The 16,553-nt window shown below is 46.1% G+C and overlaps 1 protein-coding gene across 1 annotated transcript in view; it reads right to left on the minus strand.

The window, feature by feature from the left end:
• Positions 1 to 16,553, minus strand: part of ldb3a (LIM domain binding 3a) — a 179,893-nt gene that overhangs the window by 80,330 nt on the left and 83,010 nt on the right. The window contains exon 5 of the mRNA XM_038783275.1: positions 4,534 to 4,553. Coding sequence (XP_038639203.1) covers positions 4,534 to 4,553 — 20 coding nt within the window. The remainder of the gene's footprint in view (positions 1 to 4,533; positions 4,554 to 16,553) is intronic.

Raw genomic sequence — 16,553 nt, forward strand, 5'->3', positions numbered from 1 at the left:
TGCGCATTGCGCACGACAGCGGTCTGCAGCGGCCGTGCCATGTTTCATGGCGGATGCCGCACGCGGACCCAGCCTGCAAAATAGTCCCCCCCCTTCAGCCAGCTTGCGCCCAGACGCCCCCATCCACTTTAGCAGGAAGAATGGAAAAGCAGTATGCTATTTAAATGGAGAGAAATTGGTGAAACAGAGGGCTCAGAGTGTCCCAAGTTAAAAGGCATGTACAGCAAAGGATGAGGAAGGCAAATTGAATATTGCAATTTATTGCAAGGGGAATGGAATATAAAAGTAGATAAGTTTTGCTACAGTTGTACAAGGCATTGGTGAGTCCACATCTAGAGTATTGTGCACAGTTTTGGTCTCCTTATTTACGAAAGAACATAGTGCAGTTCAGACAAAGTTCACTCGACTTATTCCTACGATGTTGGAGTTTTCTCATGAGGAAAGGTTGGGCCTGTATCCATTGGAGTTTAGAAGAATGAGAGGTGATCTTGTTGAAGCATATAGGGTGTGAGCCAACGGCCGCGCTGTGCGCAGAAAGCGCCCGGAAATTGGGGATCCTCCCATAGTGGGGGGGGGGGGGGGGGGGGGGGCGGTCGGGGGTCATTTTGGGGGCCTCGGCGATCAGGGCGCATTTAATAATGGCATCCCAATCTCACGCTGTACTGAGGAGTTTCAGCGAGTGGAACTCCTCAGTGCACAAAACAGGGCTATGTGCGGCCTTGGCCTCATCTAACGCAGGTGGCGTTTTCTAGCCAGGTGTTTCTCAGCGATGCGAGCGCCAGGAAACACGCGGCTAAATGCGCTCGCTACGGGACTTTGTTCCCTCTTAGTTGAATCGCGCCCATAAAATTCTGAGGGGACTTTACAGGTTTAAAACTAAGGGGTCTCCTACTTAAGATAAAGATGAGAAGAATTATTTCTGTCAGGATTGTGAGGTGCGGAATTCTCTTAGAGATCTGTGGAGACAGGGTCATTAGTACTTTTAGGGCAGAGTTGGATAGATTCTTGACTAATAAGGGAGTCAAAGGGAGTAGACAGGAACGTTGATGCCACAATCAGATCAGCCATGATCTTATCAAATGTTGGAGCACACCTACTCTTGCTCCTAATTCCCATGTTTGTATATTCATAAGTCAGTGAAAAATGAAATGCAATGAAAATCGCTTATTGTCACAAGTAGGCTTCAAATGAAGTTACTGTGAAAAGCCCCTAGTCGCCACATTCCGGCGCCTGTTCGGGGAGGCTGGTATGGGAATTGAACTGTGCTGCTGGCCTGCCTTGGTCTGCTTTAAAAGCCAGCTACCTAGCCTGGTGCTAAACCAGCCCCAAGCCAGCCTCTGAATAAAAAAAGTAATGAAAAACAGAATGATCCAGGGAGGTCACACTACACAGTTAAACAAATTAGGTCACGCATCCTCAGTGAATACTGTTTATTTCTGTGAAGATGGAGAATTCCTCCAAACAAGTTAAGTTCTGTGCTGTGAGAACATCAGTCACTCCTAGGTCAGGTCCCTCTGCACCATTTCAACTCTGACCTGGGAACAGCTCCTCCTGAACCAGAGCAATGCTCTCATTTCCCAACCAGCAATACAAGTTAAACAGCTTCTTCAGCCAGGGCTTGATATGAACATAGAACATGGAACATACAGTGCAGAAGGAGGCCATTCAGCCCATCAAGTCTGCACCGACCCACTTTAAGCCCTCACTTCCACCCTACCCCCGTAACCGAATAACCCCTCCTAACCTTTTTGGACACTAAGGGCAATTTTAGCATGTCCAATCCAGCTAACCTGCACGTCTTTGGACTGTGGGAGGAAACCGGAGCACCCGGAGGAAACCCACGCAGACACGGGGAGAACTTGCAGACTCCGCATAGACAGTGACCCAGCGGGGAATCGAACCTGGGACCCTGGAGCTGTGAAGTCACAGTGCTAACCACTGTGGTACCTTGCTGCCCATGAACTTAAATTACGATGAGTCTATGACACTTCGCACATGCTGAGTGTAACACAATGCTTGCCTTTTGACTCTGGGATTCCCTGCGGATTGTGCATAAGGAGGCGGAAATATCGAAGGAATTATTATTTTGCACTTTGGTCCTATCTTGAGAGATATGAGTGAAGGTCAGCAATTAGGCTGGAAACTTATTCTCCAGCCCATCTGAACCAATGGAAAAGCTTTGCACCTTGAAACCTCTCACCAGCATTTAGTTATCAAATCCGATTACTGACCCATCACCACGAAACACTCTATTTCATCGCTCAACAAAGTCTATGAACTCACTTAGTGTACGGGCTTCACTTCACCTGCTCATGCGAAGATCCATTTATGGCTGTGAAACTAGACAGAGTTGATGTCCAATTCATCCAGAGCGAGGTACTACTGCCACATGAATCAGATTCTCATCATCTTCCACTCGGGCAGGAAGGTGAAACCTCAGCATGATGCTGATGGACAATTCTAATCACTACCTATTCTGCAAGGGCTGCTTGAAAGACAGACAGAAAGACAGACAGGGGCAAGGTGGAGGGATCACACGCCGAGTCATGGCAGGTACCCCCTGTTCGAAGCTGAGCCATTCCTCCCAAGCCGAAAGAAAAATGTATTCATGGACACACAGGTTGTTTAGCTGTCACTGGAGTCCAGTTTGATGCTAGCGGTAACCAATCCCTCGCAATCTTATTCTTAGTGATCTAAGCTGATTATACAGGAAGTGTTGGAAATAAACAGACGGGTGATTCACTTCGTCCAAATCAACAAACTTTTATTTGAAATTCTGACTCCGCTGCTGTGCATTTCTGACATTTGTCTGTCATTCTTGTCTCACTGGGCAGGAATTGTCTGGCTGCCCATGCCTTGCATGAGAATCCCGCCGCGGTCAATGGACTTTTCCATTGTCCGCGTCTCGCCCGTGGCGATCTTGCGGTGAGCGGGGCAGAAGAATCCAGACCTCTGCTTATTTGATGTGTTGGACTGGGTTGAGCACAATAAGAAGTCTTACAACACCAGGTTAAAGTCCAACAGGTTTGTTTCAAATGCTCCGAAAGCTAGTGATTTGAAACAAACCTGTTGGACTTTAACCTGGTGTTGTAAGACTTCTTAGTCTGCTTATTTGAGCACCTACATCTTTGACTCTCCAAAAATACTTTTAGATGTGTGACCCCCATTCCCCTGCCCACAAGCATTTTGTTTTGGATGTCCTCAGCTGTGAAACCTTGTTTATGGCCACGGGCGGGATCTTCCAATTGTTCAAGTCGGTGGGATCATGTGGCTTTCCCTGTGGTGTGGGGTGGATTCAATGGGAAATCCCATTGACAGCGGCAAGCCAGAAGACCCCGCTGCCAGCCAATGGCAGCCTGCCTTCTGCCACCGAGAAAGACTCCGGAGGCTAGAGAATCTCACCCCATGAGTCTGTCTCTTGGATCATCCACTGGCTTCAGCTTCTTTTTGCAATCTTGTCCCTTTCTCCATTAATTCTTTCCCTTACTTTCCAACATTCATTGCTCTTTCGTTTTGTTGCTGTTTCTACTCTTTCTACCCTTCCACCAATGGACTGGTCACCAGCAACACCGCTGCATAAATTCCAAAACTCTGCTTCCATATGTAATCTGCACCAAGTCTGACTCACACATCATCTCTGTGCTCAATGGCTTAGTCCACTAACATTCCCACACAAGTTTTCCAAGCCCTCCCTATATTCCTCCAGCCCTTCGATTCTCTGGGAATCCTGCATTTCGCTAACTCTGGTTCCTTGTGCACATCCCAATCCCTTTGCGCCAACAATGACCCTGAAAACCCACCCCTGAACCTCTCCGCTTTTACCTTTTCTTTTGGATTCTGCTTGAAGTCTACCACTTGATCCAAGCTTATAGTCACCAAAGCTAATATCTCCTTCTATGGTTCAGTGTCATGTTTTATTGGACAATACACCTGCACCTAATGTTTTCCTATGTTAAAGGTGTTGTGTGTGTATATATATATATTTGCAAGGGTTGCCAAATAAAAGTGGAACCCGTGCGCTCTATAATGTCCTGGCTGGTTCATAGACGCTTGCAGCACAGAAGAAGGTCAATCGGCCAATTGTGCCCATGCTAGCCCTTTGCTAGACTAAACCAAAACATATCACACAGCCCTGCTTTCAAGCAGCAAGCATTCTTTATCTGCAATGGGATGATTTCTAAAACTTTGTTGGAAAAATGGATATTGAAATTACCCGTACTGATGCTTAAATCTGAGGAACTCTGATAGAAGTTCTCCTCTTTCTGTTGTGTTGCATGGTGCAGTCAGGGATGGAACAAACCCCCATTGTTTCTGTGCACTCAGTATGAAATGAAATACTACACCACAGCATTGACTCTGTCAAGCAGTCTGAGCTTCAACATCCGAGAAAATGACCTCAAATTGCGTTCATGCTGCACAGCAACGCAGAGAAGGAGCAAACACAGCAATTTGGAGCAACACGGGGCCTCTTCATGCTGCCCTTTAACAGATCACATCACACCACACACTACCACAATATGGCCGCCCACTAACTTGGATGTAGTGTTGACGATCTGCGGGAGGAAAGAATTAAAAAAGGTTTAGTTTTCAAATCATACAGGCTAACCCAATCTGTCGCGTCTCACTTTCTGCAGAGGAATGGATTTCCTCGTTTGGTCCACCTCCACCCCTACGGCGGGAAGCTCACCAATTTTCACTGCTATATACCAGTGGATCAGTGGATAATACATGCCATGAAATCTGGATTCCACTGGATAAATATTGTACAAGATTGAAGTCAGACATGGAGTTTCTCTGTGCATGTGTGGTTGCACCAACAGATCTGTGATTGGACCTGGTAAAACCAACGTTCAGGCCATCAAGTGTGAATTCACCATTCACTGTGCACAACTGCCAGTTATCAAGCATTAATAACACCCATGAGCAATGTTGACCTCAATGAGCACCGGGCGTATGCAGGACTAAAAGTACACCACATACCCAACATACTAGGTATCTACCCTAACCCTTAAATTGGAAATGACAAGAGCATTTACAATGAGATTCAGGACCAGCCTATTGAGAACTAAGAATCAAGGATGAAAGAAGCATAGTTTCAATGGCAGTACTTAGACAGTCATGAATTGTATTGAATTTATTTTCCTCATTCCTATGACTATGGGTCACTTCCCCGATTCTGAGGCTGCTCCAAATGGGTTTGCCATTCTCCCAGTGTTGAATTTAACGGCCTCTTCTCCTGGGGAAAAAGTTCTAAAGCCATTGTGAAGAAGCCAATGGGCCCAGACTGCATCCAGTCGTATTCAGATCTCCAGGAGTTGTGCCGCAGTACCTGTCACCCATGCAACATGTCGTTTGGCAAGTGAATTCATCCCCATGAGAAGCCCCTCCAAAGTGGGGTCCAAGTACACTGGGCTACCATCAAGCTAAAAGGTAAGAGACATTCCGCAACACCAAGGGGAAGGAGAACAGTGAGCCATACTCCTGCCCCTGGAGTAAATGGCAGGCTCAGTCTGGGGCAACAGTTGTTCATCTTCAGACTCAGTACTCAATGGTACCAGCCAGCTATAAGACGATTACACGGCTGGAGGAATAACTTTCAGTCCAGTTGATTTTGAATCACTCTGTGCCAGAGTCAGTGACTGAAGGCAGCTCAGCTGAAAATTACGTTACTGCAGTATCGCATTATGACCACTAGAGGCTAATAATCAACACTGGCGTTGGAGTGCCTTCTGTGACGCAGTGGGTAACTTTACCATCATTGAACCAGAAGATCTGGGTTTCAATTCCACCCCAGGATTGATGGCCAAGGAAGTTATGCTCACAGTGTCGCCAAGCTGATTGTACGTCAACCTGTAAATCCTTCCTGCCTATGGCAGGTGGTCAGGGTGGGAGAGTTTCCTGAACACCCAGAACTGCAATGTAATAGCATCCTCCGAGTAAAAGGTTTTGTGTGTAAACTCTTGCTGTCGGCTCGGACGAGCCTTCTCTTTGCTTCGAGGGACTGAAAGAGATAGAGTACCTATTGTGATATGGGCACCATGATGACTGCTCATCATTTATTTGTAAAACAAGCTTGTTAGGATTTTCAGGTCCTCTCTCCGTTTTAATTCCCAAAAGCAGCAGTTACAACGGAGAACCACAGATTAATAACAAAACAAGCAGTTTCTCCACTCATTACCTCTGCCTCTCCATCTCTTACACACATCCAGATGGACAACATTAGGGAAACAGAGTACTAAATTACAGATATTGAATCTTTATTACAACATGCAATGTTTCTAGGCCAATACCACTATTAAATAATCAGTTACTCTTCAAAAATTGTTGACAATTATTCACAGCATCGATACTGATTTGGATTCAGTTGCCTTTTCCACAGCTACTCAAGCTCTCCCTTTGTGTGTCTCAGAATCCTCCCGTTAATTCACCCTTCCCCCACCCTCTTCATGTCCCTAGGTTGGGGGTGAAGGCCTAAGTGTTGTGAGTGTTTATTAGTGTCGGTCTGAAGGAAACTAGACTCTGGCCTCATTCAGCTCCAATTACACTTGCACCTGCTCGGAATGCTGCCGTTGAGATGCTTAGTAGGTGCAATCTTTGCAGAGATATGGTGACCACACTCGGCAAAGGAGAAATAGATCCTAGGAGGGCTTCCACCATCGTGATGAGACACTGTTGGATTGCAGTACTGGGTGACCCTTCCATCCTCGATACCGTTACAAAATCACTGCTCAACTTATGGGGAAAGACATCTTTCTAAGGGCGGAATGTTCCTGAAAATTGGTAAAAGTGTTCGCCAGAAATCCTCCCCTCTCCGGACACTAGCCCTGTGCTGATATGCATCACTGTAGATACACAAGGGGTTAATGTCAGTACACGTAGACTAGCTAGACACTAGAGGGAGCACCAGAGACATGACACACAGACACTCAACCAAAAGGTCAGTAAGATAGGACACGACCAATGGGCATTCACGATACACACAGAGGTGACACTACCACAGGGGGACATTACACCAACCCATATATAAAGGTCACAACACACATGATCTTCCTCTTTCCAGTGGAGACACTCAGTGAGTACAGACACAGGGTTGATTCAATACCACACCCACCACGTGGATTGTGGCAGACAGGTTCGTCAGTCTGAGTAGCTATAGAAGGATTAACAGTAGAGGCGAATCCGAGTAGGAGAATTGTAAATAGTTTAATAAACGTGTTGAAGTTATCTCCACCTCTGATCCTTCCTTTGTAATTTTCCTGTAAGTTGGTAAAGGTGTTCGCCAGAAATCCTCCCCCCTCCGGACACTAGCCTCTGACTAGACCCCACTGGGCAGTGTTGAGAAGCAGTGCTGGGGACAGTTCCATGGCACAACCCCCTCCCCCTCTCTTTCACCCCCGGCGCCCGCCTGAGCGCTTCACGCCTTGGGAGATTAGTCGTGATTCGTGATTCACGCTGTTCTGCCCTCACACCAACGTGAAAGGATTTTTTCACCATGGGCGTGGGAGGGGGGTGGGGGAGGATTGTGGTAAGGATTCAGAGGGGCCTAATAATTAGTTGATAATGTATTCAAATGATGCTGCTGATGTTGAATGTCTTGCAACGCGCCCTATCGCTGATATTGGTGGGGGAAGGGTGGGTGCAGAATCACGTCACCCGTTTACATTCCTGCTTGAGACACGATTTGGGAGTTCTCAAAATTTTCGACTCATGCTGCAAATGAAAACAGAAGTGGAAAATCAGAGTTTAAATCTGTCCCTCAGACGGCCACACATTGCCCATTATCATTATGATCAGGTGGGCAGAGGGCAGGGGGGTTAACTGGTGCAATAAAAACCCTTCAAACATTCACACAAACAATACAAACTCAAGTAAAATGGCATCAAAACCACAAAGCAATGCAGGAGCTCAAATACGACCCAGGATTACAGTCGGGACAAAACACTAATATACAAAATAAAATGACCCTCAGCGGACAATCAAAATTGAAATCCAGCCAATCTCAGGCTCAGGTTCCCCCACACTGCACTCCAGCATTTGGAGGATTACCACTTCCATGCCAGGATCACATGTTGCCGATCTTCATGTCGGTCTACACTCTCACCATCTCTATCCCTGGGCACTGCCAGGGACCCCCCTTCCCCCATCTCTGCCTCTGCCCTCCTCAAGCCACAGCAAGGTGGATCAAACACCACCTGAAAACGGCCTACCCAAAACTAACTGCCTTCTTGCGAGGTAAGCCGATGTTTTGCTGGCTCGTCCAGCATTTATTGCCCATCCCCAAGGGCAATTAGGCGTGGGCATTAAATGCTGGGTTCAGCCAACAACCGCCCATATCCCGGGAATGAATTAAAAAGAAAGCTTTTCAATCATCGCTCAGTCACCTCAGTGCTCGGAGAGGAAGCATTTTCCAGTCTCGCCACCTAAAGTGACAGCTTCCCCGACTCACAGGACAGAAAGAAAAGTGAAACTTCTTCAATGAAATCCCTGGAGGCCTGTGTAAATCAGGGCCAGAACTGCCTCAGGCACAGCGCAAAGTAAGACTGCAATCTGCTGCCTCGTCAGCTCCCAAATCTTTTACAAACATTCTCAGGTTGTGGGCATCACTGATAAGACTGGCACTTATTGGCCACCCCTAGTTCCTCTCAGTTGGTGAGCCTTCTTGAATTGTTGTGGTTTGCAGGAAGGGGCAGAGGGCTTCATTTCCTAAAGGACAGGAATGGTCGGTTGGGGCAGCATGGTGGCCTAGTGGTTAGCACAACCGCCTCACGGCGCTGAGGTCCCAGGTTCGATCCCGGTTCTGGGTCACTGTCCGTGTGGAGTTTGCACATTCTCCCCGTGTCTGCGTGGGTTTAGCCCCCACAACCCAAAAAAATGTGCAAGGTAGGTAGATTGGCCACGCTAAATTGCCCCTTAATTGGAAAAAATAATTGGGTAATCTAAATTTTTTTTTAAAAAAGGAATGGTCGGTTGAGTTTTTAAAATGACAATCCGACAGCACCATGGTCACTTTTATTAAAACCAGCTTTTTATTGTCAGACTTGTAAAGAACGGAATTCAAATTCCCAAACTGTGGTGGTGGGATTTGAGCTCACAATCTCTGGATTATAGTCCAGGCTGCTGGATTAATAGTTCAATTACATAATGGGCACACTACTTTTTTTTTTCTTTTTCTTATAAATTTAGAGTACCCAATTCATTTTTTCCAATTAAGGGGCAATTTAGCATGGCCAGTCCACCTAATAATAATAATCGCTTATTGTCACAAGTAGGCTTCAATGAATTTACTGTGAAAAGCCCCCAGTCGCCACATTCCGGCGCCTATTCGGGGAGGCCGGTACGGGAATTGAATCCGTGCTGCTGGCCTTGGTTCTCAATTACAAGCCAACTGTTTAACCCACTGTGCTAAACCAGCCTCTCATCTGTGCTAAGCTACCCTGCACATCTTTGGGTTGTGGGGGCAAAACCCACGCAAACACAGGGAGAATGTGCAAACTCGACACGGATAGTGACCCAGAGCTGGAATCGAACCTGGGTCCTCGGCGCCGTGAGGCAGCAGGGCTAACCCACTGCACCACTGTGCTGCCCCCGGGCACCATACTGACAGATCAAAGGCTACATTTCCACCGGGTTGTTGGATCTGTGCGAACCAATTTGACTTTGCATCAATGTTACATTCAATCGTGAAATGGGCCCATCAGGTGAAGGAGCCTAAACCTAACCTCCCCAGCTACATAACTGTCCAATTGGTGTTAACACTCATCTAATTATCCCCAGAATCCACAAGAAGCACTGTCCATTTATAATAAATTGAAGAATTGAAGACTCTTTAAACTGAATCACAGATCAACGAGAAGCACCAGCTCCACTTGACTCCGTACATTGTAATTTCTAGATTAATTCCAGGAACCGGAATCTGCTGGCCATTGCGCACTTGATATTTATCGATCAGTGTAAACACACGATAACCGCTGGACAGAGCCCCCAAACTGTTGTCTAGTGTAGTGGTTCACCTTCGCTTGGATGTGTCCCTTTCCAGCCGGTGCCTCTGGTTTGGTCACTCAGTTTAATAGCTCCGGAAACAGCGCAGTATTCCAATGGCATCACCTGCTTGGGAAGCTACACCTAACAACCGTCACCTAATCCAACCCCTACGGCTGGTATTAAAAGTTATGGAGCCAATCTGGGTAGACACAGTGGAGATATAGATCAGCCATGATGTAACTGAATGGCGGAACAGACCCGAGGGGCTGAATGGCCTCTTCGTTTTCCTCTAGGGTCGGCAGTGGGTCACTTTCTCATACATGGTTGGATGCTCTAGAATTCTGTAGTCCTCTCTGGTCGAATAGGTGACAAGACAGAGGTGACTGCCCCTCGGAGCTGCATATGTGGTTGGCAATGGTAACGGTGTCAGCTTGGATATCAGGCAAACAAAACTGGAGGCGAATGACTCAACAAGGGGGGTGGGAATTAGAAACTGCTCACCAGGCTGCTTAGCAAGGGGCAACTTGGGAGTACTTTAAAAACGAAGTCCATTTAAAGCCACTAACGTAGTGGGCACGTGACCAGCTACCCAGCATGCACTTAGTTGCAGTTTTAATACTTACCCTCGGAGGAGTCCACCTGCAGAGACCCTGCCTCGCCGGCCATCCCTCTGTACTGTTGCCCTGACCATTTCTTCAATAGTCTCTTTAGAGCACAGGCCCATGGGGCTGTTGTACTGCCCACGGTGGCTGGAGCTCGGTGTCGCACCCACAATGCCAGCTACATCATAAACCCTTGCTGGTGCCTGAGAAAGGCTGACCCCTCTTTGAGGTGAAAGGTCAGAGGTCAGAGAAGGAGCTGGCGAGAATGTCGAAGTGGTCAGGGATGATGTCTGCCTGAGAGATGCTGTCAGTTCCAAGCTACGAGACAAGCTGCTGTCCCTTGTGCTGAGGTAATCAGAGGACATCCCGTTAGCTGTGAGCATGCTATTAGAGGCCCAAGCAGTTTGGCTCAGCTGGGTCTCAGGGGTTGACGTCAGTTTTCCACTCAGACAGCTGGTGCCGATTCCTGAAGCTGGCTCCTGCAGCAACACACACACCCGAGCACAGAACAAAAGACAAAATAAAATCACAGATCACATGCAAAAATAGAGCACACCGCTGATCAAAGCAAAAGAAAATAATTAGTGGGCCCAAATTATCCAGCATTCATTTATGACGCTCGTCACTTGTCTGGAGAGAGTCTTTGACGGCAGGGAGGAGCTACATCAGCCAGAGCAGGTGGTTTAGTCTGAGAAAAGCTAACTGGAAAAGTCTCAAACTGGAAACTGAGCGCCAAAATGATGATGTTGAAGCGAACATATGCTCTTTATTGAGATTGTCAGTGAACACTTTCCAATTAAAAACCTCTTCAAGTAACATCCTCAATTATTTGAGGGGTGCTGAGCCGTGGATTATGCAGCGATTTTACTGTCAGATAGTTCGAGAAGGAAGTCGGAGGCCTCAGGTCTACCTTACCTTGAATAGGAGTTTTGAACCGCATGCTGTTGGCCTTGATCTGAACCACATATTAGTTGTGTAGCCAACTGAGCTAATTACAGCCCATCCCCCACCCCACCCACAGCCCACCTCAGTAAACAAACTTACATCACCTATAAATCAACATTTAAACCCATGGGTGATCCAACCACCAGCCCCAATTAAAGTAATTCCTTGCCTGAATGCTCCTTCGTCCACCTCACCTAACCGCAGATACCAAAAACCCGAATTAAATTCTGACAATGGGTCACTGTCCGCAAACATGTTTCTTTCCCACAGATGCTGAAAGAACGGTTGAGAAGTTCCAGCATTTTCTGTTTTTATTCTATGGCCACTCTCTAATTATGGATTGGATAAAGAAAACTGCAATCCAACAACTATATAATAGAGAAACGCTGACATTTTATGACATAGATCATAGGTCCATCTAGCCTACTCTTCCAAACCACCCACTAGTTTCCTTACTGTCATTCTGAAACCAACACACTTCCAATAACAATTCCACTACTCTTTAATGAAAGACTGGTCCGTCACTCAGTTTGATTTGTTTCACTAATCAGTTTGTTGTTCAAAATTCTATAACCCTCTTGCTGAAACACATTGCCCAAATTTCCCAATTTTCCTTCAACGTCATAGCTCAAACTGTCAACGGATGTCCTGGAGTCCTGTGCCAGATCAAACTTCTTCACACTCAGGTAAATCTCAAGGCACTCATCGCATCCTGCCTCATCCTCTTTCGGAGTCAGGATGGACAACCTTTGCTCAGGACCCAGATCGCTAAATACAGGAACTAACTTACATAGAACACAATGTTGTGCCGAACTTTTGTCCTGGATTAAGAACAAATTAATCTACACCCTATCATTCTACCATAATCCATGTACCTATCCAATAGCCGCTTGAAGGTCCCTAATGTTTCCGACTCAACTACTTCCACAGGCAGTGCATTCCATGCCCCCACAACTCTCTGGGTAAAGAACCTACCTCTGACATCCCCCCTATATCTTCCACCATTCACCTTAAATTTATGCCCCCTTGTAATGGTTTGTTCCACCCGGGAAAAAAGTATCTGACTGTCTACTCTATCTATTCCCCTGATCATCTTATAAACCTCTATCAAGTTGCCCCTCATGGTCCTCCCTTGAACAGTAAATCTGCATCTTTCATACAATAATATCAGAATAGTACACCGTGCCCCAGGAGGTTCCTTCAAATCCAGACATAACTTCAACATAATATCCTGAGACTGAAGAATAACCCCCTAAACCATGGATCCCAACATCTTATTTGCTTTCTTTACTAATTTTTTAAACTGTGTAAAGACATTTCATGACCTCGCCACCAGATCTCCTGAATCTTTTTCTTGTTACCTCAAGCACTCGACCACACAACATACATTCTTGCTTCTGTGTAGGTTCATTGACCTGACACGTGATGAGTTCCAGCTGCCACCTCTCCACCCACTCCCTGACTCACTCCACTATACTCCAAATGCTACATCCAAGTTGAGAGTAGGCGTCCTTGAAACTGGAGCGTATTTATCTTCCGACCCAGAATGATTCCTGGTCCATTCAGGGATTCTGTCGGTCCGCACAAATGTGATAAAAGAAAGCTGGAATGATTTATTTGAAGGAAGATCATTTAAGGTCTTGGGTGTTGTGTCCACTGGATGAAGTGAATTCCCAACATCTGACCTAATTCTTAACTATCTCAGCACACGTCTCAAACACAGGGCTGCAGCCAAGTTGTGGTTCCTTCTTATGGTCCGTGCGATCACCTCACAGTATAAGTGACAAAGGTTCATCAGCTATGGGAAGACAGAACATTGTAGCAATTCACTTGAAACCACAATTCCTTCCCCTGCTTCCATTTTACTCATGATGTGGAGATGCCGGTGTTGGACTGGGGTGAGCACAGTAAGAAGTCTGACAACACCAGGTTAAAGTCCAACAGGTTTGTTTCAAACATGAGCTTTCGGAGCACTGCTCCTTCCTCAGCTCCTTCCTTCATTCACCTGAGGAAGGAGCTGCGCTCCGAAAGCTCGTGTTTGAAACAAACCTGTTGGACTTTAACCTGGTGTAAGACTTCTTACTGTCCATTTTACTCCTTTTCCCTCCTAGAGACTCTGACCTTCGAGGCCAGGACACTTTCCTTCAGCAGTGGTCATCACCGACTAGCTCATTTGTGAGTCCATTCTTCTCCCGAGGCGTTGGTTGGTGGTGCAGCTGTGAAGGCTATGGCAGCCAGTCGTCACCTAATAACCCCCTTACATCAGGATTCACTGGCTGGTACTCAGGAGCCTTGGCTGGTTTTAGAAGCATTCTTGTCAGAGGGTGAACCAGGGCAGTTGCAGTATCCCAAGCCAAAATCAGCCCAGGAGCATTTTAAACTGAACAAAGAAGCTTACATAAGTGCTTAAATTTGGAACATACAGTTGTGCTTTGCCCATGTGCTGTGGCAATGTGGAGCCTTAAAGTGAAACTGTTAGGGGACAAAATGTCAACTCACATGCTGTCACGTTGTAAACCAATAGCTATTGGGAAACGTCTGGCCTGTTTGGGCTGTATGGAAGTATCTAATGCAGAATGATGATGGGTCAATGCTGATCCTTTGAACTCCTCATCATGCACAGACTTGCCAAGGTAATTAAGAACATAAGAACATAAGAACTAGGAGCAGGAGTAGGCCATATGGCCCCTCGAGCCTGCTCCGCCATTCAATTAGATCATGGCTGATCTTTTGTGGACTCAGCTCCACTTTCCGGCCCGAACACCATAACCCTTAATCCCTTTATTCTTCAAAAAACTATCTATCTTTACCTTAAAAACATGTAATGAAGGAGCCTCAACTGCTTCACTGGGCAAGGAATTCCATAGATTCACAACCCTTTGGGTGAAGAAGTTCCTCCTAAACTCAGTCCTAAATCTACTTCCCCTTATTTTGAGGCTATGCCCCCTAGTTCTGCTGTCACCCGCCAGTGGAAACAACCTGCCCGCATCTATCCTATCTATTCCCTTCATAATTTTAAATGTTTCTATAAGATCCCCCCTCATCCTTCTAAATTCCAACGAGTACAGTCCCAGTCTACTCAACCTCTCCTCATAATCCAACCCCTTCAGCTCTGGGATTAACCTAGTGAATCTCCTCTGCACACCCTCCAGCGCCAGTACGTCCTTTCTCAAGTAAGGAGACCAAAACTGAACACAATACTCCAGGTGTGGCCTGGAGTAAGTGTTAGTAATTAGTAAGTGATCAATTATTTTGAGAGGTTTAGGGATATTTATGATGCTGTGAAATTTGTTCTGGAAAAGCCGAATCACTCCAGATGCACAGCTTTGGCTGGGGGCATCAGAAGAAGTTGATTCACATCTCCGGGGTCCCAGATTAGATTCTCGGCTTGGGTCACTGTCTGTGCGGAGTCTACATGTTCTCCCCATGTCTGCGGGGGCTTCCTCCGGGTGCTCCGGTTTCCTCCCACAGTCCAAAGATGTGCAGGGTAGGTGGATTGGCCATGCTAAATTACCTTTAGTATCCAAAAATAAAAGGTTAGGTGGGTTTACTGGGTTATGGGGGTAGGTTGGAGAAGTGGGCTTAAGTGGGGTGCTCTTCCCAAGGGCCGGTGCAGGCTCGATGGGCCAAATGGCCTCCTTCTGCACTGTAAATTCTATGATCTGAGATTTGGGAAATCCTGATGGAAAGTTAGTCCTAGAGCTGTTGGGGAGGGTTTAAACTAATGTAAACTAATGTAAACTAATGTGGCAGGGGGAATGGGAACCAATGCAGGAAGTCGGAAGATAGTAAAACAGGGACAGAAACAAAAGGCAGTAAGGGGGAAAGTGTAAGGCAGAGAAGACATAGTCAAAAATCAAAAGGGCGACAGTACAAGGTACAGTGACTGAGGGGAGCTCAGTGAATAGACCCAGTAATACTAAAAGGAATAAAACAGGAAATAAAAACATAAATGGTAAGCGACGCGGCAGGTTGTTACATGAAGATATGGGTTCAACGACAAGGAAAATTAGGAGAAAAGTTAAGAGGAAATATAACTTAGGAAAGGTTACTGATCGAGGTGTTAAGATTCAAAACAGAGGTATAAAAGCCAACATAAGTGTACTTTACCTGAATGCTCGTAGTATTCGGAATAAGGTAAATGAGTTCATGGCGTAAAACATCGTAAATGACTATGATTTAGTGGTCATTACTGAAACATGGTTAAAGGATGGTCACGACTGGGAGTTAAATATCCGAGGGTATCAAACTATTCAGAAGGACAGAGTGGATGGTAAGGGAGGTGGTGCAGTTCTGTTATTTAAGGATGGCAATCGTAAGGGATGACATCGGTGCGATGGAGTATAAGGTTGAATCCATTTGGGTGGAAATCAGGAATAGTAAGGTGAAAATGTCACTGATAAGAGTAGTCTATAGGCCACCAAATAGTAACATTATGGTGGGGCAGGCAATAAACAAAGAAATAACTGATGCATGGAAATGGTACAGCAGTTATCGTGGGGGATTTTAATCTACATGTTGATTGGTTTAACCAGGTCGGTCAAGGCAGCCTTGAGGAGGAGTTTATAGAATGTATCCGCGATAGTTTCCTAGAACAGTATGTAATGGAACCTACGAGGGAACAAGCAGTCCTAGATCGGGTCCTGTGTAATGAGACAGGATTGATTAATAATCTCATAGTTAGGGATCCTCTCGGAAGGAGCGATCACAATATGGTGGAATTTAAAATACAGATGAGAAGGTCAAATCAAACACTAATGGGACTGGAGAAGAACTAGCTAAGGTAGACTGGGAGCAAAGACTTTATGGTGAAACAGTTGAGGAACAGTGGAGAACCTTCCAAGTGATTTTTCACAGTGCTCAGCAAAGATTTATACCAACAAAAAGGAAGGACGGTCGAAAGAGGGAAAATGGACCGTGGATATCTAAGGAAATAAGGGAGAGTATCAAATTGAAGGAAAAAGCATACAAAGTGGCAAAGATTAGTGGGAGACTAGAGGACTGGGAAACCTTTAGGGGCCAACA

The sequence above is a fragment of the Scyliorhinus canicula genome, chromosome 22 (assembly GCF_902713615.1).
Source record: "Scyliorhinus canicula chromosome 22, sScyCan1.1, whole genome shotgun sequence".
NCBI lineage: Eukaryota > Metazoa > Chordata > Chondrichthyes > Carcharhiniformes > Scyliorhinidae > Scyliorhinus > Scyliorhinus canicula.